The sequence below is a fragment of the Molossus molossus genome, unplaced genomic scaffold, assembly GCF_014108415.1.
Source record: "Molossus molossus isolate mMolMol1 unplaced genomic scaffold, mMolMol1.p scaffold_m16_p_9, whole genome shotgun sequence".
NCBI classification, from domain to species: domain Eukaryota; kingdom Metazoa; phylum Chordata; class Mammalia; order Chiroptera; family Molossidae; genus Molossus; species Molossus molossus.
In genome coordinates, this window is record NW_023425403.1 from 96228959 (window position 1) to 96256625 (window position 27667).

General features: G+C 41.6%; 1 protein-coding gene and 1 long non-coding RNA gene across 3 annotated transcripts in view; one reads left to right on the top strand and one right to left on the bottom strand.

Moving 5' to 3' along the window:
* The window catches only part of LOC118622989 (guanylate cyclase soluble subunit beta-2-like), an 80212-nt gene that overhangs the window by 20410 nt on the left and 32135 nt on the right, over positions 1–27667 (bottom strand). For both annotated transcript variants that reach the window (XM_036250557.1, XM_036250558.1), the window contains exons 5-13: positions 21217–21377; positions 17770–17869; positions 16429–16625; positions 15343–15454; positions 14033–14136; positions 12292–12508; positions 5866–6186; positions 2700–2848; positions 1952–2098 (exon numbers count right to left, since the gene is read on the bottom strand). In XM_036250557.1, the coding sequence (XP_036106450.1) occupies positions 1952–2098; positions 2700–2848; positions 5866–6186; positions 12292–12508; positions 14033–14136; positions 15343–15454; positions 16429–16625; positions 17770–17869; positions 21217–21377 (1508 nt within the window). The remainder of the gene's footprint in view (positions 1–1951; positions 2099–2699; positions 2849–5865; positions 6187–12291; positions 12509–14032; positions 14137–15342; positions 15455–16428; positions 16626–17769; positions 17870–21216; positions 21378–27667) is intronic.
* LOC118622990 lies at positions 1008–27243 on the top strand. The gene is made up of 4 exons (XR_004958169.1): positions 1008–1119; positions 2273–2392; positions 22759–22995; positions 27008–27243. It is a non-coding gene; the product is annotated as an uncharacterized LOC118622990 (long non-coding RNA).

Below are 27667 nucleotides of genomic sequence, written 5' to 3' on the forward strand. Positions count from 1 at the left end.
ATATTCTCTAAATCCTTCAAAGCACCCACCACTACTGTTCCATGCATCGTACAACCTCTGTAAATGCATATTAAAAGCCACGTGGATTAAGTAATAGAAGCTCTCAAAGAGCACTACTTCTGAAACTGCAGAAACGCAGCACAAGAGAAACCGAACAGGAGACCAGAAGAAACTGAAAGGCAGATTGTAAATCTGATTAGAAATGCAAGACTGGATGCCAAGACTGACTCTGAATTAGTCATGTGGTTGTGGTAACAATGCAGTCTCACCCTATCAGCCAGTGATTGAAAAGCCAAAAGCCTTTCATTTAGAAGCCAGATGTTGGCCATGAATATTGAGAAGAAAATCAGAATAGCAGGTCACAGCCTCCTAACTGGGCAGCTCAAGACTGACTTCTACTAAAGAACTATAAAGAAAAGAACCTCCCCTCTCCCCCAAACAACCAAAAACTATTAAGGAGAATTGAAATAATAAAACCATCATCTAAAGGGTGACATGCATTTTACAAACAGCCTAGTGAGTATACGTTTTGGAGAATTTGAATAAAATTGGCTGTTTTATTATCTTGTGGGATAAAAAAAAAATCAGTACAATTATCTTAAGAGAGAAACTGTTTCTAGCCCTCCCCCCCTTCCTTAAATAAACCCACATGACAGGCTGTTTCTGGTGGATATTTCATGATGCTCCTATGCTTATCTTAGAATTGATAACATCTTTTCCTGTTTTCTTCTTGGTAAATCCACCATGAGAGTTTCCAGGAATTCATGGTTTAATTTCATTCTTACGGTTGTAGCATTATTTATATATCTGTTGCTAAGCCTCTTTCCTTCTCCTCCGACCCCTCAACACAGCAGTATATTTTCAATTATTTTTTCCATGATAACCATTAGTCCTTTAACTGAAACACATATCACTTATCTCTACTCCCTCATTCCCTCCCATATTGATTTTATTTCCTACATTGGAGGTTTTATTTAACAGATATATCTGTGTGTGTACAACAGGCCAAGAATTGTGGACATGCTGTTCTCACCTAAAGCCAGTCTTACCCAGAGTCTACAGTGGACATAGTGATCAGGATCGGCAGCATTTCTCAGCTTTGAAGTGACTGTGGTGAGGGTGAGTAGAACACACTTTCAGACTCTCCTGCATAGGGGTTTTAATTGGAAAACTCATCTTTCATCCTATAAGTGGCTTTATTTTTAGGTGGCTGTTTGAAGATCTGACTGATTGGACTAGGAAGTTACTAAATTTTAAAAGGCAGAGACACTGTTCTAAGCCATCTCGGGGCAGTAGGGTTTGCTGACAGACAGAAAGAGACACCTACTTTTTATCTCCCAAGCTGTCCAACTTTTATAGAGTGAACAAGCCACAGGAGTAGCTTCCTGTGAGAAAGAAGAGCAGCTGCCCAGCTACTGGCCACGTGGTGGGCGGAAGCTGTTGAATCTTGCCTGGCATCATGGTGCCCAGCTGCTGGCTGGAGGTGGGTGCACTCAGCCTGAGTTATGAACCTGTCAGACAGCAAGTTGGATGCACAATTTTTCTAAGCAGGAAAAGTTGGCTATTTAGTAAACCTGACCACTTGTTGAAATGTGTGAACAAAAAAGTAGGAATTATAAATGAGCTGGCTTCAAAGATGGATAGACCCTACAAAGCAAACGAGGAGACATGCTCAGCACCATTCTAAATTATGGACAAGAAACTTTCAGTGAATCACGTGAAAATATTGAGCTCCAAGTCCCTTCTGAAATTTGAGAAAAGTTGGAACAATAATATCCTGACTAATATCTCTGATACTTAGTAACATATGCAAGAGAAAAGAAGAGCTGGGAGAAATCATTCGTTTGAATTACTGTAACATACCCAGGAATCATCTAAGCAGACTGGTAAACAGAATTCTCTTTTTTTTGTGAGAACTTGGTATTATGCAAAGTACTCAGTTGCTCTCTACCTGAATGGGCTCTCCAGTGACAGGATTCATCACTTCTTTTGCAGAAATTCTCATCCCCAAGGCAAAATTAGCCACTCTCTGAGCATGGTTCCCAACAGGCACAGGCACACCCCCGACCACCATATAAGCATCACCTATTGTTTCCACCTGTGAGGGAAAAGAGGGTATTCAGAGGTTTTTCATAGATGCACCAAACAGATCACTGGATATTTGTGTCATTTTTCACACGCTGATGGAAGGACCATATAAAAGGCGGTGATTAAGAATATATTTTCAGGGATCATTTCTATAGTTTGTTAAAAGGTAGTGATTGTTTGCTAGGGGTATGAAGAGTGTGAAGAAGGAGATGAGAAGAAAAATGACCGAGAAAACAACCAAGCGGGTCAAAAGGCCTTTCTGCTTCTGGTGGAAACAGATCCCTGAGCAGCTGAAGCTCCTGGGGTAGGTGCGTGGTGCTATGTATTTGATATGTATTATTTGGATTACATTTGCTGCTGAATTTAAGGAGTAGGAGAACTCCTCTCTAGGAAAACAGTGTGCCCTCAAAAGCATCTTAGTATTGGGTATTAGAGGGATTACTAGGAAACGAAAATTTCTGAAATACCTTTAATTTCCTTTGAGCTCTTCCTCCTCATCCTGCTCTCATCCACACCCACCAGACGCAGACCAGTGACGAGAACGGCCTGCAGCCGAGTACCTGCCAGCCTAACAGTACTGTGACATACGCCCACAGGACACAAACACTTACTTTGTAGACGTCATGGACACTGGTTAATCTGTCAAACTTGGAGTACATTGAGTTCAGCATGTTCACTATTTGGATAGGTTCGCAGGCAGCACAGATGTTAGTAAACGTCACCACATCGCTAAAAAGGATTGTGCAGGTTTTAAATTCTCCTGCAACAGAAACCAGTTAGTAGTAATAGCCAAGCATATAGAATAATAATTCCATGAATTTTGAATTCAAGTGTCCCTTGGGAACCAAACCTGATTATGTCTTGAGGAAAGGAGCCAGAAGCCCCTGACCACTCACCATCCAGCCAACGGATGCCTAGTGAGTGCCTGCTATGAGCTAGTCATCATGCTGGGAAAATCATGGAACATGACGCAGACACAGACCCTGCTTTTAAGGAGCTGCCTGTCTAGAGAGGGAGACAGAAGAGTAAACAGGTACTCAATAAGATGTGCCCACTGCTGTGGGATATCAGAAATGGGTTTGGTGGGCACTGACTTAAAAGAAGCCCCTGGCAGGTGGGCCAAGGCAGAGCCTGAATGAAATGAGACCCAGAGTCATGCCCTGGCTGGTTTGGCTCAGCGGTGAGAGCACTGGCCCACAGACCAAAGAGTCGCTGGTTCGATTCTGGCCAAGGACATGTACCTTGGTTGCGATTCGGTCCCCAGCCCTGGTCAGGGTCATAAGGGAGACAGCCAGTCGGTGTGTCCCTCTCACATCCTCAATATGTGCTCAACTCCTCTGGCCACTTCCACCCTTTTCTCCACGCTTGCTGATTCCATAAAGTTTAAGTCAGATGACCTGTTTCAGTCAGATCCCTCCTTCCTCTGCCTCAGATCTTCCACAACTTCCATCGCACTTACATTAAAACACAAAATCCTTACCATGGCCTAAAAAGAGACTCACTCTGTCCCACCACCTCTCTGACCTCATGTGTCTACACTCTCCTGTGGGCTCACTCCAGCCCGACCACATGGTCTTCCTGGAGTCTCTCCAGCACAGGAAGTGCCTCCTGCTTGGGCCCTTGCATCTGCCTGACACTCCTTTCTCAAATGCCACAGGGCTCTGTCTCACCACTTCAGATGTAATGACCTCAGTGAGAACTGTCCTGCCCACCCCATCTAAAATAACAGTTCCTAGATCTTTGTCCTCTTAGTCTGAATGCTGCCCTCCACCCCATCTGATGATGACATTTTATATAAGATTGTTTATTAGGTTATTGCCTATCTCCCCATTGGAATGTAAGCTTTGTGAGATGAGAGACTGTTTTGAACTCTGCTGTATCTCCAGCACCTAGAGCAGGGCCTGGCACACAGTAGATGCTTGAGAACTATCTGTTGAATGACTAAATGGATATCTCTTTGAACAGAGCTGAATACCTTTTGTATTATTTATACCTACGGTAATAATCTCCCATTCTCTTCCCTTTGGCTTCTGGCCTACCATTCTCTCTATATTCTTTCTACTTTTCTCATCTCCTTGTTTTATGTATTTCACTGTTTTGTTTTCCCCCTTTTCACATAATAGGTGTCCCCTCAGGTTCAATACCCAACTGTCTTCTCTTTTCACCTCATGTCTCCTAGATGACTTTATCCAACATTCAGAGGGTCTATTATTAACTACCACCCACCCTGGAGTGACTCCCAGATTTGCAGCTCTGTCCTCGAACTCCATTGAGCGGTCCCAACGACCTGCTGGCCTCATTGCATGGAGCGTCCCAGAGACATTGCACACTCTCCAGCTCTGCAACTGGCTTCACTTTGCTGCCCTCGGGCCTATTCTTTCTGTGTCTTAGGATAAAGATCCCACTGTAACCCTCATGGTCATCTCTTGCTTTCCCCATCTTAACAGTCATGAAATCCTGCTGATTCCTGCTCATGCTGCCCTAAGTCAAGCCTTTGCCATCACTGAGCTGCACGCTGATGGGCTTGGCAAGATGCTTGCCTCGCATGTGTTCACTGCACTGTAACCAAAATCATATTTACAAAGCCAGTCATGTCACTTCCATTATAAGAAAACCAACTTCACTGAATTCCCACATCCAAAATATAAGACGGTTTCCTTTCCTGTGGTGATCCAGATTCATCCCTGTTCTATCTGCCCAGCCTCGCGGGCACCACTTTGCCACGTCCTGTTTTCTACGGAAAATACCTACAGTAGTTATTTTTATATGACCTTACCTTTCCTCCTGCACTCTCACACTCGCCAAATGCACCCCCACCTTTTTTCTAATATTCAGCTTCATGGCCCAACTCAAGTGCCACACACTTTGTATAAGCCCTCTCAACCCTACCCTGCCCATCTCTTTCTCTTCTGACTTCTATTTATTCTTAATTTCCCTGTCATCTGTGTTTCCACAGTGCCTTATGTGGTGGAAAGAGCACGGATTTTTATTTCGAAAACCTTTTTGTTCTGCTTATAAGCAGAGTGAATGTAAATGTGCTCAGCTGCACAGTATGGAGGACTAACACCTTCCTCAGAAATGTTCAGAAAATTAAGGAAACAGCAATCAGAAAATGTCGAACGCATTCTGGCACAGTAACTGCTCCTTAATGGATGCCAGTGTCCTTTTCTGGGGCCATCCCCACTCCTACCCCCCATTAATTTATTCTGTGTACGTACATCTCTCAAACCCACAAAACTGTGGACTCCTTTGGGTTTCCAGGACCTGGACAGCACCCGATACTGAGTAAGTAGCCCTGGCAAGGGTGGTGAATGATGGCAGGCCAATTAAAAGTGGAAAGTGAGTTCAGAGTATACACGCATCCTTCCTTCCAGAAATCGCTTGCTGCCCAGAGTGGTGCTGAGAGGCACCCCATGCTTTAATGTGTAGGTATATTATTCCCAGTCAAAGTGAAAAACTCTATTCATGGCCACTGAGTGAAGAGGCCAGTCCTAGGATACAGCTTTAAATTCTTAGCAAACATATATAGTTGGTGTGGCTGACAGGAACTTTTATTTAATCCCTATTTCACTCCTGTATTATTTTTATTATTCTCAATGTAGACAGAAGAAAACTGACGATATGTAGCTTAACTAATTAGCCCAAGACCACACTGCTCACAAGTGATGGAACCGGAATTCAAACCCAGATCGGCCTGGTTTCATATCTTATGCCCTTAAGCACTAAGGCACACTGCCTCGCGCTCACAGGTCCTGTGACAGGAAGGGACTGCCTTACCTGCAGCCACCTTTCTGCCCTCCTTCAGCTGGTTGGCCACATGTTCAGGCAGCATCGCATAAAGCAAGGTCTCCGTTTTCTTCTTTTCTATGGCCAAGTGTTTAGAGAGGACCCGCAGCTCCTCCTTCTTCCTCTCCAACTGGGTGGACAGCTCCATCTCAGCCAGTCGCTGCTGGTTCAGCAGGATGAGATCCCTGGTGGTGTCATGGGGGGCGAGGTCAGAAAGGTGCATCTGACACTCCTCCAGCTCTTGCAGGCTCCGGAGCTTCGGGGAGCACAGGTATATCATGCACTGCATGGACTCCATCCAGATCATCTGGCCTTCCCATCACAGAGAGAAATGTGACAAGGATAAAGTCACCAACAAGAGATGGCCCGGCTCACCAGACCATCACCACACAATGTATCTTCCTAGCCACTGCACGGTCTCACAACTCCCCTTTCAGCCAAACTTTGTGAAAGTCATCTCTGTTTTCTGTCTTCGCTTATTCATCTCCCGTCCCTCCATGGCCTCCAGACACCTGCTGTGACCCAAGTGTGTCAGTCTTTTCCTTGCTCAGCCAATGTGCTGTGTGATGGTGCTGAGCAAGCCCTCCTCCCTGAAATCTCACTCCCAGGGACTTCCCCAACACTCTTTCTCCCCGAGAGTCCCCTACTGCTTCCCTTCAGTCCCTCAGGCTTGCTGTTGTTCCTTGCTTAACGGTCGGCGTCCCCGGGTTCTGTGTGGGCGTCTCCTTTACGGCCCACAGCTGTGCCCTGCACCACACTGGCAATGAGCCTGTTTCCAGAGGAGCCCTTGCTTCCCCGACTCAGGATGCACATTTCTTCACAAACAGATATGCTTGTTGTTTCATTATGAAAGTGGTATACATTCATTGCAGAAAATGAAAAAAGTGGAAGAAAATAATAAAAATTACTCCTAATTTCACCACATAGATCATTACTGTTAATATGTTGCAGTATATGTTTTTATTACCCAAAAATGGGTTATCTGGCATCTTCTTTTTGTAATCTCAATTTTTCATTTAAAATATATAATAGATATTTTTCCATATCATTAAATATGCACCATATTTTTGCTGTCTACATTTGTTACACTACATTTTATTTAAGCGATACTCTAGAATTGATTGTATTTCATCTCATTTATTGATCTATAAACAACCTTGCAAAGAGCAAGCTTAAAGTAACTCATTGTGTATAATTATGGCTATTGTGTTAAAGGATATATTTTTAGACAAGAAATTACTGAAACAAAGAATATGCTCTCTCTCTCGCTCTCTTTTTTTTGTTGTTGTTGAAAATGTTAAATGACATTTACTTCATAAAGTTGCAAATGTTTCCTTAACACAAAATGTTAAGTTTGCTTGATTTGGCCCTGGCCAGTTTGACTAAGTGGTTAGAGCGTTGGCCTGCAGTCCAGAGAGTCCCAGGTTCGGTTCCTGATAAGGGTATGTACCTCAGTTGCAGTTTGTCCCTGGCCATGGTTGGGTCGTGGGGGTGGCAGCCAGTCAATGTGTCTCTCTCACATAGACATTACTTTCTCTTTCTTCCCCTCTCTCTCCCTCCTGCTCTATCTAAAGGTAAATGCAAAAAAAAAAAAAAAAGTCCTCAGGTGAGGATTAAAAAAAAATTTTTGCTTGATTCACATATAAACTAATAAGATCAATAAGATGAACTTTTAACATTAATAAATTGATTTTTTTATTGTTGATAATAGAACAGATGTCCCCCATTTTGCCCCCTTTTTCCCTTCTCCACCCAGCCCCTGCCCTACTCTAGGCCATACTCCAGGTCACAGCCTATGGACATAGACCACATTATTGTCTATGTCCATGGGCTATGCATATATGCATATATGTTCTCTGGTTAATTTCTTCCAGCCCCCCCCCCCCCAACCCCTTCCTCTCTGAGATCTGTCGGTCTGTTCCAGGCATCCATGCCTCTGGACCTATTTTGTTCATCAGTTTATTTTGTTCATTAGATTCCACATATAATTGAGATCATATGATATTTAACTTTCTCTGACTGGCTTATTTCACTTAGCATATAATCTCCAGGTCCATCCATGCTGTCTCAAAGGGTAAGAGATCCTTCTTTTTTTACATCTGCCTAGTATTCCATTGTGTAAATGTACCACAGCTTTTTTATCCACTTATCTACTGATGGGCTCTTGGGCTATTGTAAATAATGCTTCTATGAACATAGGAGTGCATATATTCTTTCTGATTGGTATTTTGGGACCATTAGGATATATTCCCAGACGTGGGATTGCTAGGTCAAACAGTAGTTCCACTTTTAATTTTTTGAGGAAACTCCATGCTGTTTTCCACAAAAGCTACATCAGTCTGCATTCCCACCAGCAATGTACTAGGGTTCCCTTTTCTCCACATCCTCACTAGCACTTGTTTGTTGATTTATTGATGGTAGCCATTCTGGTAGGTGTGAGGTGATACCTCATTGTAGTTTTCTAATATATTTTTATTAATTTTAGAGAGAGACGAAGGGAGAAGAAGAAAAACATCGATGTGAGAGAGTAACATCAATCGGCTGCCTCCTACACACCCCACACTGGGGATTGAGCCCACAACCTGGGCATGCACCCTGACCAGAAATTGAACCAGTGACCCTTTGGTGCATAAGATGTTGCTCAACCAACTGAGCCACACAGCCAGGGCTCATTGTAGTTTTAATTTTCATCTCTCTCTGATGATTAGTGACATTGGACTTTTTTTTTTTTTTTTTTAATGTCTGTTGGTCATCAGTGTGTCCTCTTTGGAAAAGTGTCTAGTTAGGTCCTTTGCCCATTTTTAAATTGGATTGTTTGTCTTGCTGATGTTGAGTTGTATAAGTTCTTTATATATTTTGGATATTAACCCCTTATCAGATGTATCATTGGCGAATATGTTCTCCCACTCAGTAGGTTCCTTTTTATTTTATTGATGGTTTCTTTTGCTGTGCAAAAGCTTTTTAGATTGATGTAGTCCCATTTGGTTTTTTTTGTTTTTGTTTTTTTTCTTTGTTTCCCTTGCCCTGGGGTATATATCAGCAAAAATATTGCTACGTGAGAACTAGCCACACTCTGGTGCATGGGGCAGTGCTCTAACCATTTAGGTACACCAGCTAGGGCTCAACACCATTTATTGAAAAGATTGTCTTTACTCCATTGTATGCTCTTGCCTCCTTTGTCAAATATTTATTGACCATAATGGCATGGGTTGATTTCTGGGGGCTCTATTCTGTCCCATTGATCTATATGCCTGTTCTTGTGCCAGTACCAAGCTGTTTTGATTACAGTTTCTTTGTAGTACGCTTTGATATCTGGTATTGTGATCCCTCTAACTTTGTTCTTCTTTCTCAAGATTCCTGCAGCTATTTGGGGTCTTTTTTCTTCCATATACATTTTTGGAATATGTTCTAGATCTGTGAAATATGCCATTGGTATTTTAATAGGGATTGCATTAGATCTATAGATTGCTTTAGGTAATATGTACATTTCAATTATGTTAATTATTCCAATCCATGTACTCAGTATATGCTTCCACTTGTTTGTATCTTCCTCTGTTTCTTTTTTCAATGCCCTATGGTTTTCCAAGTACAGGTCTTTTACCTGGGTTAAGTTTATTCCTAGGTATCTTATTTCTTTTTGTTGCAACAGTTAATGGGATTCTGTTTTTAGTTTCTCTTTCTGAGCATTTATTATTGATATATAAAAATGCCATCAACTTCTGGATGTTAATTTTGTATCCAGCTACTTTGCCAAATTCATTTATTAAATTTAGTAGCTTTTTGGTGGAGTCTTTAGGGTTTTCTATGTACAAACAATATCATGTCATCTGAAAATAATGACAGTTTTTACTTCCTCCTTTTCAATTTGGATGCCTTTTTTTTCTTCTTCTTGTCTGATTGCTGTGGCTAGGACTTTGAGTACTGTGTTGAATAAGAGTAGTGAAAGTGGACATCCCTGTCTTGTTCTTGATCTTAAGGAAAACACTTTTTGTTTTTGTCCATTGAGTGTGTTGTTAGCTGTAAGCTTGTAATATATATGGCCTTATTATATTGAGGTATGATCCCTCTATTCCCACTTTGCTGAGAGTTTTTATCAGAAATGGGTGCTGGATTTTGTCAAATGCTTTTTCAGCATCTATTGATATGATCATATGGTTTTTATCTTTCATCTTGTTTTTATGGTTTGTCATATTTATTGATTTTCAAATATTGTACCAACCTTGCATCCCTGGAATAAATTCCCATTTGGGCATAATGTATGATCTTTTTCATATATTGCTGGATCTGATTTGTTAAGATTTTTTGAGGATTTTATCATCTATATTCATCAGGGCCATTGGTCTATAATTTTCTTTCTGTGTAGTGTCTTTACCTGGTTTTGGAACTAGGATAATGCTGGCCTCGTAATAAGAGCTTGGAAATCTTCCTTTCTCTTGAACTTTTTGGAATAGTTTGAGGAGGATAGGTGTTAGTTTTTTTTCAATGTTTGGTAAAACTCCCCTGTGATACCATTCAGTCCAGGGCTTTTGTTTGCTGGGAGTTTTTTTGTTTGTTTGTTTTTTAAATTGCTGCTTCAATAGTTGTTATTTTCAATAGTTGTTATTGGTCTATTCAGGTTTTCTGATTATTCCTGATTACGTTTTGAAGAATGTGCTTCTAGGAATTGTTTCATCTCACCCAGGTTGTCCAATTTGTTGGCATATAGTTGTTTATAGTGAAATATGCTCATTTTTGAGACTTTGATGCACATCATCAAATTGCCTTCTCAAGAGATTGTGACAATTTACACGCTCATCAACAGTGATTTTTAAATTACCTATTAAGTATTTATATACATAGATGTCACTGAACTCACATTTTCTTCCTTCTGCCAATCTTCTCTTTCTTTATTTATTCTTTCATAACATATGTACTTAGCCCCTACTATGAGCCAGGAAGGATATAGTAGTGACTCAAACTGTTAAAAGACTCTGTACTCAAGGAGTTTACATCATGTATTTTCTCAGTTAATCACCTTCATCACCCAGTTACCCAAGCAAGAAATTTAATAAATGTCCTAAATACTCTTTTTCAACTCCTACATTTGGTCACCAATTTCTGCTTTAATTATCTTGTGAATCTGTTCCCTAATCACCAGTTCTGTGCCACTGCCTGGGGGCACTCAGTTCTTTTTTTTTGTATCCTCACCCGAGGACATTTTTCCATTTTTTGTTCAGATAGAGAGAGAGGAAGAGAGAAACATCGATGTGAAAGGGACATATCAAGTGGCTGCCACTCGCACGACCAACCAGGGCCAGGGACAAACTGCAACCGAGGTACGCACCCTTAGCGGGAACCAAACCCAGGTCTCTCTGGACCGCAGGCCGACGCTCTAACCGCTGAGCCAAACCAGCCAGGGCGGCACTCAGTTCTTTAAAGCTTCTCACCTGCTCTCCAGTAGCATCCTCCACCTGGTCTTCAAGACTCCATTTTCTCTACTCTCTGGTTCACCCTTCACATGCCTCCAGAGTAATCATTCTAAACCCCAAATCTGGACATGGTAGACACTTATAAATGTTCCCAATGACGCAATAGAGCTCAAGTCCTCCTCTTGCCAGCCACATCTCCCATCACCCCACTCTAAAATTCACTGAGCTTCCTAAAATACATCATTTCCCCCCAGTATATCGCTACCATTTATATCTATAACACCTAATCATCAATCTAATAAAAAGACAGATTGAAATGTGTGCCCTCTCACTCCATATTAAAAAATGAACTAAAAATAGATCAAAGGCCTAAATGTAAGAGGCAAAACTATAAAACTCTCTCTCTCTCAAATTAATAAAAACAGGTCCTCAGGTGAGGAAAATAGTATGGCAATTCCTCAATAAACTGAAAATAGAATACCACAGGATCCAGCAATTTCACATTTACTTTAACGTCTATTTTGTCTGATATAAGTATTACTATTCCAGCTCTTTTTGCTTCAATTTGCATGGAATATTCTTTTCTATTTGTTCACTCTCAGTCTGTATGTGTCTTTTGATTAGAAGGGAGTCTCTTGTAGGCAGCATATGATGGAGCTCTGATACCAAAATTTTTAGAGTGCACATGATAGGTACTATTACTACTAAGTTAATGTCTATCTTTTGTATAGACACATGATACACACACACACACATATGCATATGTATGTATATACATATATATGTATGTGAGAGAGGCCATTTATGTCTAAACCAGAAATGGTTAAGGAAATAAAATATATTGTTTGCAAATCAAGCCAAATAGACATGTCAGAAAAACAACTGTTATGAATGTAGTCCCTGCCCCACTTTTTAATCCAACTTTTTTTGAGGAAATTGGAAGGTTGCTTCTTTCCTTTCTAACCAATCTCCCAAACAGCAGAGAGCAAGGGAAAGGGTGAGTCACTACCTCGGAGTTTGAGTGTGGGTTGACATTTCCATGCTTTAGGCATCATTTCTCTCCGTGCCTTCAGGACAAATTGACTGTTGATAAATTTGCAGATGCTGGAAATGTTGAAGGTAACTTGAGGATGAATGATGGAGAAATACTCATCTAATTGAATCTTCTGGGTTTGGAGTCCTGGGACATACTTCTGAATATTCACTCCTGTTTGCTTGACCCTCAGCTATGCACAGAAGACAGCTGTGAGACTCAGGAATGGAAAGCAACCTGCTCCACTAACTTTCCCTTAGCATAGCATTCTGGCCATGCTGTGTGAGTCACTAGGGGGAAAAGGGCCAGTAATGGAACAAACTCCAGGGAAGTAATAAATATTATTTTAAAAATCACATCTGCAGCTAATCTCTGAAAGAGAAAAGAATAGTATTGAAATGCTCAAAAGCATATCTCTAACAAGAAGTTTAAGCTCTCAAATGGGCTAATAGTGCTTCCCTGTGTGAGACCATTCTCTCTCTCTCTCTCTCTCTCTCTCTCTCTCTCTCTCTCTCTCTCCCCTCCCCTCCCCCTCTCCCTCTCCCTCTGTTTAGAATTAATTAATTAATCAAGAAACTAGCAAACTCTATAGCATTGGACCTGATGCCCAGGCTGGGTGAAGGAGCTGGGGAGACACCGTTCGCTGCTATGTCCAGGGAATACACAGAAGGAAGGAGCAAAGTGAGTGTGCTTGACATGAAATGCCCGAAGCCAGCAGCAGCTATTCAAGAACACTCAGCCTGACTAACTGTGGGGACTTTGTGAGGCTACAGAAATCAAGTTACCCTTATGAATGAATATTATTGAATTTTCTGTTATTCTATACCCCAAACTTGAAAATAAATGGGTTTTAAAAAGTAGATAAGAATTTAAAATATTAATAGTAATAATAATCAATCCCCATGGCATTAGGGAAAAGACGAAGTGCACTGCTTTATAATCCCCTAGTTATTTGTTATGGGTGTTTGGTTTCCTCAGTCAGAGCAATTCTTTGCAATCAGAGATGATCCTAAATGAGTAAATGCCATAGAATCTGTAACCTACAGTTTGCTTGTAAGTGATAATTCAGCATATCTGTGTTAAATAACAGAGACAATCACAATGACTGATAACATTTTAACTAATTTTTTGGACCAAATTTACTTTGCCTAATTGACCTTGAAATGAGTTCATAATCAATTCAGTTGACATATATTTTATCCAAGGAAACTAAAAATGACCAAACATTACCTGTTAATGGTCATTCTCACAACACCCACATAACAGTGGCAAGCTGGCACAGACCCTGCCCACCTTCAAGATGCAGAAAGTAAAGTTCAGTGGGATTGACACCTCCATGGCAGCCATAAGGATGGTGGTGAGTGTCACATTTAGAATTCCTCTGTCATTGCTACTGACTGTGTTCCCCTGTCTCTTGGGATAATTAATTTAAGCATCACTTCCTTTTTCTCTAATGGTAAACTTTCTTATGCACTCATTAGTTCAATCCTCTTGGTATTGCTTCCTCCCATATTTACCAAGAAGACCCTGCATTCTGATGTCTGGAGGCTGCCACAATGAAAGGGCAGTCAATGGTCCTACCGAGCTAACCTGTTCTCCCAAACCCTGGGGATCCTTCAAGGACTTGACAGTTTCTACCAGCCATAAAGATTATACAACAGGCTTAGTTCCCCCAGACTATCCCCAATCCAAGCTCCAGAAAAAAAGGGCCTCTTACTGATTCATCAAACACAATATGGAAAGGAAAAGCATCACAGAATGTCTTCACTTCAATCCAGAGCTGCTCGGGATAAATCGGCACAAAGGTGTTCAGGAGATGCCCTGGATGTAAAAAAAGAGAGAGAGAGAGAGCCCCATTCACAGACAACTCGCGCCACCAACCTGGCACAGACTGGAACTCAGGATAACATCTTAAATGTTTCACAGGCAAAGTACAGTCCCCTCTCTTCCACACAGCTCCCTCCGCATCTCCAGATGGCCATGGCAATTCCTCTTTCAAATTAAAACAAACAGAAAACTTGCTACCAGGTTGAGTAGCGCCCCTGCCCCCGCCAAGTTTCTGCCTGCCGCTGAAGAGTTTCTAGGCCAATTGAGTATGTCTCGCCATGAAAACAGAGTCTGCATTGAAACAGTGACAGCCAGACAATGAGCTCACAGAGCAGAGAGTGTGTGTGCCCGGCCCAGCGTCAGGGACATTTGCCATGGAGCTTTTGAGACTGACAGTTTTGGGTGGCACATTAAAATTTAACCAACAGCCCTATTTGGCAGAGGGTAGAGATTCGAAATGGAGCCTTTTTGATATGAAAATCTCCTAGACAAAGGATGTCAATTGTGTGTTTGAGTCGCTTGCCATGGCTGGAGGGACTTAAAATGCAGCCTTTTGAGCCTGTAGCCCTTCTCCCAGATGCATGTCATCATGATCCACGGGGCCTGATGAGGACGGCGAGCTCCCTTCTCCCAGTGGGTCAGAGCCCTATTTCTGACTCAGGCATTAGGTGCTGATCATGGGACTAGCCAGCAGGGAGACTACTGCCTCCACTTTTCAGATGGAAAATGAAGGCCCTTGTCCAAGGTCACAGCTCCCCAGGGACAGAGCCAGAAATCTGCTCTCTTGGCTCTTGATCCAGTGTCCTCTGCATTATCGAGCACCATGGTTATTATCCAGACTTCTAGGCAGAAGTGCAAGCCAGTCCAGAAGGCCCGGGAGCCATGGAAAATTCACTGTTCTTGATCCTATGTCAGTACTCCTGCCCTCTCTTCAACACAGTCACCACGTGGGACGGACTCCCATCTTCTCTCCAGCGGCTTTCCCTGATTACAGGGGGGACTGTGTGTCCATGTCACCCAGCACAAATAAAACGATCAAAGGAAGGCTACTTAGAGTCTGACATTTTAAAGTTAAAATCCATGTCAGCCTAACCCAAGTTGTGCAGAATCAGTGACATGGTGTTCCTTGGGGACTTGGCCCTTTCGAGTGCACCAGTCCCTGTGCTCTGGGAGCCAAGGTTGGGAGAAGAGCCCACTCACCTTTTCCAAACGTGACTATGCTTCTCACAACTTCCCAGTGGGATTTCTTCACAGGACAAACAGAGACACTCAGACATGTCTCCTTCGACCTTAGGGGAGCTGCGTCGAGCACCTGCAGATGACAGAGAGGAGAATGCGTGCCTGCCACGTGACTGGCCATGTGACTGGAGATGCAAAAGCTCCATTTGCTGTGACTGGGGCCACAAGAACAGCAAGGGTTTGCAAGGTCAATTCTACCAAGACTCCGTAAGCCAGGAGTTTTATATTATTAATCCTCATGCTGTTCCTCTCTCAAAGACAGCAAGAACTTTTTATAAAACCTCAAGAGGGGGCTGGCAGGAAAATCACACCTGGTCATCTTCTCTTCCTGTGGTTAGAGATTCTGCAGTGAACAGACTTGAGGTGTGCTTTCAGTGCCGTAAGATATAGACACTGTGTGCTCCAGGAATCACAGACTTACCTGCATATGTGCACACACTATGTGGACAGAGAGCTGTGCCTCTTAATATATGTGGTTCCTAAACAGACAATAGACAGTCTACAAATCACAACTGAGGCAACCAACCACAGAATCATGAGTTGACTCCAGACTCCTGACTGGCCCCAGATGCGGAAATTAGCACTAAGGACTTGAAAAATCAATGTATTTTAGGAAGATTGCAAAATAAGCCACAAGGTCCAAATTTCTAGCCCTTAATATTGGTATTTTTACAGGTGAAAATTTCCAGGCTAAGGCACACCCTAGAAAACCTCCCAACATACATCCAGGTTACCTTAAACCAGTAGTTGTCAACCAGGAGTGATTTTGTCCCATACCCCTACCTGGGGAAATTTGGCAATGTCTAGAGATATTTTTGATTGCCGCAACTGGGGCACAGGGTGCTACTAGCATCTAGTGGGTAGAGACCATGGGTGCTGCTAAACACCCTATAATACAAAGGACAACCCACCACAACAAATAATTATCTGGTCCAGAATATCAACAGCTAAGATTGAGAAACCCTGCCTTCACTCCACTATTCGAAGGTCCAGTTGACTCTGTCACTAGGAGCAACTATGCTTTCTGACGACACACAAACCCAGTACCTCTTGGTCTCTCTGGATATCCTGACCTTCCTGTAACCTATTTGGCTTTGCCCTTCTCATCTGTCTGCGAGGCTTCTGCACAATCAGAAACACAACGTGCTCCTTCTTCCCTGTCCTCTCCGCTTCTGTCTTCATGTCAAGGATATCCATGGCCACATCAATGTTGAAGAAGTCTTTGGCCACCGCTTCAATGATACCTGCAGCCCCCAGAAGAACAGCTGTTAGTGAGGGATGGCAGAAGGCAGTGGTGTCAGCAAAACACATAAAATAATCAAGTTATACAACTTCTGATGGATATTCCAGAGTTCACCAAGTCCAGGTCCTGTCTCAAGACAGACAGCATATGACAGATTAGTAAAATTAAAAAATAAAAGAACTTTACAGAGATTTAAGTTATTCATGGCTGGGTACCAAATATATCCCTGTCACTCCAACTTCTAGTTCAGCATCTATTCATGTGTTGGTTTATTTCAGGAAGGCATCTAATTTATTAAATGAACAAATAAATAAACTCTGGAGGTAATGTAAACAAAATTCATTGTAAAAGCATTAAGGATCATGTTTGTTTTTTAATCCTCACCTGAGGGTTTTTTTTCATTTATCTTCAGATAGAGTCAGGAGAGAGAGAGAGAAACATTGATGAGGGAGAGATACATTGACCAGTTGCCTCCTGCATGACCCCAACCAGGGCCAGGGACCAAGCCACAACCGAGGTCCATGCCCTTGGCTGGAATTGAACCCAAGACTCTTTGTTTTGCAGGCTGATGCTCTAACCGCTGAGCCAAACTGGCCAGGGCAGGATCATGTTTTTTAAGTGTTCCTCTGGGAATCTCTCCCAGGGTTATATAAAATTGGTAAAAGCATGCCTGAAGATGTTCATCACAGCATTGTTTACAGTAGCAACAGTAGCATCAACGTTACTAAAATCTCAACAATAGGGGACTAGTTAATTACAACACTGACTATCAACACACCACTGAAAGATGGTGGTTTTGCAGACCATAAGAACATTGAAAAATGATTTTTCTATAATACTAAATAAAAAAATGTTGATATAAAATAATATAGGCAGAATTATCACAACTATGTAAAAACCAGTATAATTTTCAGTATTGAAATAAAAGTGAAAATTATTCCTTCTTTTGGCACTTTGAAAACTTATTTTAAAGACTCAGAACTCCGAGAGTAGTGGGCAAGATGGCAAAGAGGCAGAGTCTGGAAGAGATGGAGTTTTCACTTCCTACCCACAACCGGCCATGAGCCATCTGAAGAATTTGAGGGGAAAATCATTCTTACTCCTGAGACCTCATAGCTGTAGGACTCGTTCAGCTGTCCTCATACCTGGCACAATGTGACACAGACCTCTTCTGTCAGAGTAGTAATGGAGAAGCATTTTCCCGTCAACTCCTCTCTCCAAACGAAATGATGGTGCGTTCATCTTCTAAGTGAAAGACACAGCATGTTTTCCCCAGTGAAACATGTTTCAATTGTGCTTTTTAAGGCTTTGTGAAATAGAAGTACTTATCCATTACATCACACAGGACAATACTCCAAACCCCCTCTAATCATATGAAAATGAAATCTACCATGGTTTTGGCCCCTATATGTCAGGAGTTTTATATTATGACCAACCCCCTAACCAAGTCTATATGCAGGTATAAGCTTCATTTTAAAGAGGAGGAAACTGAGGCTTAGGGAAGTTAAGGCTAAATTAATGAGAGAACAACATGTTGACCCTCAGCTGAGCCTTTCCACCTGCCACGCTCTTTTCCCCACACTCCAAAGGTGGCCATGCTCGGTTTGTGACCAAGTGACCATGGATATCTTCACACTCAGAAAGGCCATGGGCTCAGATGAATTTGAAAGTGGAGAAGAGTTTATTTCTTGTTCTGGAAAGATAATGTCCTGGGTGGTGAAAACATTGTACATTTGCATCCACACTCATGGTCCTCATTCTCCAGGAAGAGTGTTGCCGTCAAAGTATGCACTTGTCATGTTAGATGGCAGATGTGTCAGAAAACGAGGGTGGAGACTCTGGCTGGGGGAGGGGGTCCTTTGCTCAGCACACTGGCCCACAGCCTGTGCTCTGAGTGAGGAGACATTAAGAAGGAGCATTCTTTCTGAGATCTCTGCTTCCCCCACGGTGGAGTGTGTGTGTGAGAGGTGGGGTGTGGGTGTGTGTTAGGAGGGTTGCTAGTTAAAATGTGAGGTGCTTTTTTTTCTTCAAACATTTATTTTATCTTTCCAAAAGTATATATATAGAGAGAAAGTATGTGTTTGCATGTATGTATGTTTATATCTTGACAGAAACAAAAAAGATTTGAAGTAGCACATATAAGACAGAATATTAAGTTATTTCAAAAAATTATATCCCAACCCTATGTAGTGGGGAAAATGATAGAAGGGCTAAAATAAAAATCAACACACTCTTGTGACCACGTCCCCCCGTGGCTCATTCCCAGCCTAGGCCACCTTCCAGGACACTTCTCAAATGTCATGCTTTCAGTTCTTCTGATCAGTGGCTCCAACTCTCTAAATAACATAATTATACTTTTATTTCTTGATTAAAATAGGGCTTTATAAAAATGGAGAGTCAGAGCAAAGGGGAAATAATGAGGAGCAAACCAGAGCATTGTCTCTGTAGGCAGGCACACCTGAGTTGGGTCCCAGCTCAGCCACCAACATGGGGGGTTTGGGACAGTTACTTGACCATTCTGGACCTCAGTTTTCTCATCAGTGTAGTGGCAAAAGTAAGGGTACCTAACCTTAGGGTTACGGGCATAATTCAATGTTTATAAATTAGCCCAACACCTGCCTCATAATTGTTGCTCAGTGAAAGTTAACTAAAACATAATAAGATTAAAAGCACAATTGTAACCAGGAATGAATGCCCTAAGGGACTGCCAAATTACTAGAGACAGACATAAAGAAAAAGTGAGCATGGCCTTATTTTATTTTTGCCTGAAAAGACAACGCGTAATATTTTGCCCAGCATGAAGCTGTCAGTCATCATTGTAAGTATTTCAGCTCAGTCGAAACGTTCTCACTTATCCCTAGAGAAGTCCTATTCTGCTGCTTCTCTAGCATTGGTTTCGGCATATGAAGGACTAACTACCAGAGGAAAGATAGCAGAAATGGGTATAGAATTAATGGACTTGGGACCTCAGAACCTCAGTTCCTTTCCCTCTTATCAGAAGAGTGACAGTAACAAGCCGAGAGCAACCCCTAGAACATAACAATACCCCATAATGTTTTTGATTTAATGAATAAGTGGAAGACTATTCCTATCTTCTCCAGAACTGTGTCATAAACTATTAGCCAGACTTTCAGATGAAAGATATGATATTAAAAACATTATGAAATATTATGAAAGGGTCTAACAATATTTCTTTGTAGTCCAATTGTAGAGCGTTAGCTAAGAAATTTGAAAAGAAGTTATCATGCAAATTATCTGAATTTTAAAACTAGCCTTATTGAACAGAGAGAAAAGAAAGGGGAAGGAAGGAAGTTATTAAAAATGAAATGCTTTTTCTGGACAGTTCACAATGCTGGGGACTTTTACATGTTATCTTTTTAATCAACACATCACTATGAGGTGGAAGGTTTTTTCCTATTTATTCCTTTTTCTCCATGTCTAATGCCTAAGAAAGTTCTTGGCACAGAGTAGGTGCTGAATACATATTTATTAAATAAATGTGTGAAAAAATTGAGGTCCAAAGAAGGCAAATAACTTGTCTGGGATCACCAGCCAGTAAGTGGCAGCATCTGGCCCCCTAGCCAGGTTCTTTTCATTCTCTTTATTCTTGAGTCATTCACATGATAGCAACAGGGTGGACCCAGCCACTCATTCTAGGAGAGGTCAGCTAAGGTTTCTAAGCCTCTTATCTCCCACCTGAAAACTGGAGGAAATTGTACTTTTCCCATTTAACATCTGTAAGGGTTCATGAGACGTTTTAGCATATATAATCCCATTTTATCTTCATGACAATTCTTCAAAGGTATTTAATTTAATGCAAATAAGCATTAAATACAAAAATGGCAAAGGAGTTTAGTAAACTATAAAAGGCCCTAAAAATAAATATAAACTACTTAATATAAAATAACGAACTGTTATTATGGTATGTGTAAATGCCACTTTGTTTTTCACGAAGACCTTTTCTTTTCTAACACAGAATAGGGAGTATAAGCATTTGAATTTCCAACAATCTCTACAAACAAGAAAGCCAAGGTGTGAACTCCAGAAAGACATTCCCCAATGGGGAAATTAGTTTGCTGAAACCTCGGGCAACCACCCAGTGGGTTCATCAGAGCTGCTTGGTGTCTGGTTCCAGCTCTTGGCCCTGTCAAGTCTCTTTCTGATACATGAATCTGGCCACAGAAGCTTTTTATCAGCTCCATCCAGGCCAAGAAACCTGAGGAGAGATTTTGCAAATCCACTGAAACCTGGAGGTTTCCCAGCCTTTGTTCCTGCTGTGATCAATCTTCTAGATTTAACTCCAAACCCACACCAGCCCCATCAAAATAGGCTATCCTCCATCATAAGGCTGACCTCTCCAGACCTTCTTTGATTGCTATGGCTAATTTATAAAGCTGGTCAGCAGGTATGAATTTTCCATTCTTCTCCCAAGAAAACTCCTCAGTCCACTGACACCAGGCACCAAGGATTCTGCAGGCCCCTTGCAATGGCCCCCTTTTGAGGGGAGGCAAGGAGACAGCTCGAATGACCCAGAATGCCTACAGGCACTTGCTTCCTCTCAGGACCACCAAGCCCAGGCTCAGGTCACCTACCTGGTAAGAGAGCGCAAGGTAACTGTGCAGGGCATCGAGGTTTTCAATGAACTCCGTGAGAGTTCCTCCCAGTGCCCGTAACATCCTGTCATAGCCCGACTTCTTACAGAATGTAAAGAAGTGTTCTCCAAAGAGTTTCAGAATGGCTTCCATGGGGACACCTGAGGAATGCAAAGCACACCCCAAAATAAAAGCGCCTGCAAGTGTTTGTTCTCATTTATTTCCAAAGAGTTCAACTCCTGGCTGTGTGATGTTTCTAAACTTCTCTTTAAGGCTTTACTTTCCTCACCAGTAAAATGCCAATGATAACACAGAAGTTGTGCGGAGCTCGGTGCAGCTGGCACCTGGCAGGTGCTAATTAAACATGAGTCCCCTCTAACTCTACTCTGATATTTTCCATGGCCCCATGGCAGACATTTCTGTACAGTCCCAAAGGGCTGCAGAGCTGCAAATCCCTGTGATGGCTGAATCCAGGGAGAGGTCCACTCTGTGGCCTCTGCAATCTCTCCACCATCTCTGGACATCTTTAAATACAATGGCCTTTCCCCAGGATAAAGAGCTACTTCTGCAAAATAATTAATACTGCACCTAAAAACAATACCGACACTTACATTATCATGATTTGCCCAAAAGATGATTCCTAATTTGTTCAATGACTTCCCCTTTCTCTTTCTGCCCACCTCCCGGTCTCCCTTCGAGGTGCAGTCTGCACATTGCATCCTCCATAGAGACTTCTTTCAGCCCTGGCCGGTTTGGCTCAGCGGTTAGAGCGTCAGCCTGAGGACCAGAGAGATCCGGGTTCGGTTCCCGCTAAGGGCATGTACCTCGGTTGCAATTTGTCCCTGGCCCTGGTTGGGGTTGTGTGGGTGGCAACCCCTCGGTGTGTCTCTCTCACATCAATGTTTCTCTCTCTCTCTTCCCCCCTCCCACTCTATCTTGAAGATAAGTGCAAAAATGTCCTCAGGTGAGGATAAAAAAAAAAAAAAGACTTCTTTCAATATCCTGAGTCAATCTGAATGTTCCCTTACTAAGTGTTGCATTTTTTTTCTTCCTAACTGGATATAATTCTTTTCTTAAAAAAATATTTTTATTGATTTTTAGAGAGAGAGGAAGAGGGAGAGAAATGTCGATGTGAGAGTGATCAGCCACCTCCTGCAGGCCCCCTACCGGGGATCGAGCCTGCAACCTGGGCGTGCACCTCGACCCAGAATCCAACCAGGAACCCCTTGGAGCATAGGCGACACCCAACCGACTGAGCCACACCAGCCAGAACTGGCAGTTACCTCTTTCTGAACCTTCCTGTGATCAACACGAAATCGGGCTTGGGGAACTCCTGGGGCAGACCTGCAGCGCCATTGGGGCGGCTGCCTGTCTGGGCTTCTGGAGCAAACGGTCTGCCCCCTTTGCTGTGTGGAGAGGCAGTGCTTTCTAAGAATATTTGAAAATTTCTAAAACACATTAATCAATGTTATTTTGCTTAATGCTTACCAAAACCTTGCAAGATAGAGCATTTTATTATTGTCTCCTTTTTTTTTTTTTCAGGTGAGGCCATCGAAGATGAGAGTCATCTTGTGAATTGACCCAAATCACAGACAGTTGCAGAGACTCTAAATTTGGTTCCTTTTGTGCCATATCCCACAGCCCCTGAGCAGCAGTCAGAGAAATAAGGGGCGTCCCCCAGTGGAGATGCTGATGGGTTTTCATCGACACACAAGGCAGGGAGTGCATCCATGCTGGTGGCCTGGACACCTGTGAGCGAATATGATCTTATCTACAGAGGTAAGAACTGGGTGCTGGGGGTAAGGCTGAGAAACTCAGGTTGATGGGACACCTGCCATTCAGAATGACCTCCTTGGCTGACTCCTTGAAGGGCTCTGTGATGCTCTGACCAGGTCTGGCATTCACCGCAAGGGCTTCCCAAGCCTCTGGAGCTATCCACAGCCAGTTCCTACAGAGATGGCAGGGGATCAGAGGAGGTCTCTCCAGCCTCCATTTGCTTCCTAAGATGGTCTGAGCAGCAAAATCTCTATAGTTCATTTTCTACAGCCAGACTGATGGTCAAATAATCATTCTGTAATCTGAGCAGGATAGAGCTCCCACTAAGTTGGTCTGGTCTTCTCAGAGATGAATTATACATATGTCCCAACAATGTATTAGCCAGGTCTTCTGAATTTATTTATTTATTATTTATTTTATTTTTTAATTTTATTTTTGTTACAGATGTTTCTCCTTTTTTACCCCATTAACACCCACCTCCCCATTTCCCCCACCCCATCCCCGGCTTTGTGACCATGTCTATTGGTTATGCGTACATGCATGTAAGTTCTGTGGTTTATCTCTTCCCTCCCCCCATCCCCCCCTCTTCTGAGATGGTCATTCCATACCCTACTTCCACATCTCTGGGTCTACCCTATTCCTCAGACTGTTATGTTCATTATATTCCACAAATAAGTGAGATCATGTGGTATTTGTCTTTTTCTGCTTGGCTTATTTTGCTTAGGATAATACTTTCCAGGTCCCTCCATGTCGTCTCAAAGGATAAGAGATCTTTCTTTCTTACAGCTGCATAATACTCCATTGTGTATATGTACCACTGCTTTGTTATCTATTTGTCTACTGATGGACACTTAAGCTGTTTCCAGATCTTAACTATTGTAAATACTGCTGCTAGGAACATGGGGATACACATATTCTTTCTGATTGATGTTTCAGGCTTCTTAGGGTATATTCCCAGCAGTGGGATCACTGGGTCAAATGGCAGTTCCATTTTTAATTTTTTGAGGTAACGCCATATTGTTTTCCATAGTGGCTGCACCAGTCTTCATTCCCACCAGCAGTGTACTAGAGTCCCCTTTTCTCCACACCCTCGCCAACACTTGTTGTTTGATGATTTGTTGATGGCGGCCATTCTGACAGGTATGAGGTGATACCTCATTGTTTTAATTTGCAGCTCTCTGATGATTGGAGATGTTGAGCATTTCTTCATGTCTCTTGGACATTCGTATGTCCTGATTAGAGAGGTGTCTATTCAGCTTCTCAGCCCATTTTTTAATTGGGTTCTTTGTCTTCTTTTCGTTGAGTTGTATGAGCACTCTATAAATTTTGGGAATTAACCCTTATCTAATGTATCATTGGCAGTGATGCTCTCCCATACAGTGGGTTGCTTTTCCATCTTGATGGTTGTTTCTTTTGTGGTGCAGAAGCTTTTTAGTTTGATGTAGTCCCATGTGCTCATTTTTTCCTTTGTTTCTGTTGCCTTAGGTGATGCATCAGTAAAAATTCTGCTGCGTATGATATACAAAATTTTGTTGCCTATATTTTCTTCAAGAATTTTTATGGATTCATGAGTTGCATTTAAGTCTTTTATCCATTTTGAGTTTATTTTTTATGTATGGTGTAAGTTGATGGTCTAGTTTCATTTTTATGCATGTAGCTGTCCAATTTTCCCAACACCATTTATTAAAGAGATTGTCTTTACTCCATTGTATGCTCTTGCCCCCTTTGTCAAATATTAATTGAGCATAATGTCTTGGGTTCATTTCTGGGTTCTCTGTTCTGTTCCACTGGTCTATATGCCTGTTCTTGTGCCAATAGCAGGCTGTTTTGATTACAGTTGCTTTGTAGTATAACCTGATATCTGGTATTGTGATCCCACCTGCTTTGTTCTTCTTTTCCAAGGTTGCTGTGGCTATTTGGGGTCTTCTTTGGTTCCATATGAACTTTTGAAGTATTTGTTCTAGTTCTGTGAAGTATGACATTGGTATTTTGATGGGGATTGCATTGAATCTATAGATTGCTTTGGGTAGTATGGACATTTGAATGATGTTAATTCTTCCAATTCATGAACAAGGTATGTGCTTTCACTTTTTTATATCTTCCTCTATTTCTTTTTTCAATGACATGTAGTTTTCTGCAAATAGGTCCTTTATCTTTGGTTAAGTTTATTTCTAGGTATCTTCATTTTTTTTTGCTGCGATGGTAAATGGGATTGTTTTATCAGTTTCTCTTTCTGTGAGTTCATCATTGGTGTATAAGAATGCTGTCGATTTCTTGACATTAATTTTGTATCCTGCTACTTTGCCAAATTCATTTATTAAGTCTAGTCGATTTTTGATGGATTCTTTAGGGTTTTCTATGTATAATATGTCATCTGCAAATAATGACAGTTTCACTTCCTTCTTTTCAATTTGGATCCCTTTTATTTTCTCTTTATGTCTGATGGCTGTGGCTAAGTCTTCCAGTATAATGTTAAGTAAGAGTGGCAAAAGTGGACATCTCTGTCTTGTTCCTGTTCTTAAGGGAAATGCTTTTAGTTTCTGCCCACTGAGTATGATGTTGGCTGTAGGTGTTTCATATATGGCCTTTATTATGTTGAGATACGATCCCTCTAGTCCCACATTGCTGAGCGTTTTTATCAGAAATGGATGCTGGATTTTGTCAGATGCTTTTTCAGCATCTCTTGATATGATCATGTGGTTTTTATTCTTCATTTTATTTTTGTGGTGTATTACATTCATTGATTTACAAATATTGTACCAGCCTTGCATCCCAGGGATGAATCCCACTTGGTCATGTTGAATAATATTTTTGATGTATTGTTGGATCCAATTTGCTAGTATTTTGTTCAGGATTTTGGCGTCTATATTCATCAGGGATATTGGCCTGTAGTTTTCTTTCTTTGTAGTGTCTTTTTCTGGTTTTGGAATTAGAATTATGCTGGCCTCATAAAATGAGTTTGGAAGTTTTCCTTCTTCTTGAATTTTTTGAAATAATTTGAGGAGAATGGGTGTTAGTTTTTTTTGAATGTTCGGTAAAACTCCCCCATGAAGACATCCAAGCCTGGGCTTTTGTTTGTTGAGAGAGTCTTGATTACATCTTCAATTTCCTTAGTGGTTATTGGTCTGTTCAAGTTTTCTATCTCTTCCCAATGTAGTTTTGGGAAACTATGTGTTTCTAGAAATTGGTCCATTTCACTTATATTGTTCAATTTGTTGCCATATAATTGTTCATAGTAGTTGTTAATGATCTTTCGTATTTCTGTGGTTTCAGTTGTTACTTCTCCTCTTTCATTTCTGATTTTGTGTATTTGGGTTCTCTCTCTTTGTTTCTTGGTGAGTCTAGCTAAGGGCCCATCAATCTTGTTTATTTTTGAAAAACCAACTCTTTGTTTCATTGATCCTTTAAATTGTTTTTTGTTTTTTTTGTTTTTGGTCTCTATGTCATTTATTTCTGCTCTGATCTTTACTATTTCCTTCCTTCTACTTGCTCTGGGGTTTTCTCTTTGTTTGCTTTCTAGTTCTTTAAGTTGTGAGGTTAGATAATCTGTTAGAAATTTTTCTTGTTTCTTGAGGTAGGCCTGTAGTGCTATGAACTTCCCTCTCAGAACTTCTTTTGTTGCATCCCATAGAGTTTGTGTTGTTGTGTCTTCATTTTCATTGGTTTCCAAGTTTTAAATTTCTTCCTTTATCTCCTCATTGACCCATTTGTTGTTTAATAACATGCTATTTAGCTTCCACTTGTTCAAATGTCTTTGCATGTTCTTGTTGCAAGTGATTTCTAGTTTCATGCTATTGTGATATGAGAAGATGCTTTATATGATTTCAATTTTCTTGAACTTGTAGAGACTTAGTTTGTGTCCTAACATGTGGTCTATCTTTGAGAATGTCCCATGTGCACTTGAGAAGAATGTGAATTCTGTATTTTGGGGGTGTAATTCTCTGTAAATATCTATTAAATCCATTTGATCTAGTGTTCATTAGAGTCTCTGTTTTCTTGCTAATTTTTTGTCTAGTGGATTATCTTCTGAATTTAAAGAAGCTCAGGACAGGAGGTGGGAGCAGTAAATGGCCTGTGCTCACTGCCTCCCTTGAGTTCTCTGTTGTGGGTCCATCCCTACCTGGACCCAGGCAAGCTCATCTATAACAGCAATCAAGATCCACCTGCTAAGCCCTAAGGAAACTGAAATTCCACTCACGTCTTTTCCAATGCTCATGAGTTCTTGGAAGGGGAACTCTTAAAAAGTACATGGACAGGTATGGAATTGTTTCTTCCTCTTTCTTGCCTCCACTCCTTCCCTGTGTAATCTATTTCTTTCAAGCTGAGTAAAAGTAGCTGTGCGGTGTGTCCTGTAGGCTCTGAGCAGGTGTATCCTGTCACCTGCCAGGAAAGCACGGGTCCTACAGGCCCTCCTCCCAGTAACCTCTCTCAGGAGACTGGGCTGTCTGCAAACCAAGCAGAGGTGTAGGAAGTGACAGTGAGGCCCTGTGTAGAAAGGGTCTCTACTTGCCTTTTCTTTAAAACTATAAACCTGTAAAAATCCATAAAGTTGCTTGTCCTGGTGTTTTGTTTCTGGATGCCGAGCTCCGTTAACAGGAAAAGACTTCTGTTCCTTGAGCAAGGATCTAGGGTTTGGATGTGGATTTTCCATCTGTGTTGAGTTTGAGGCCTTTCC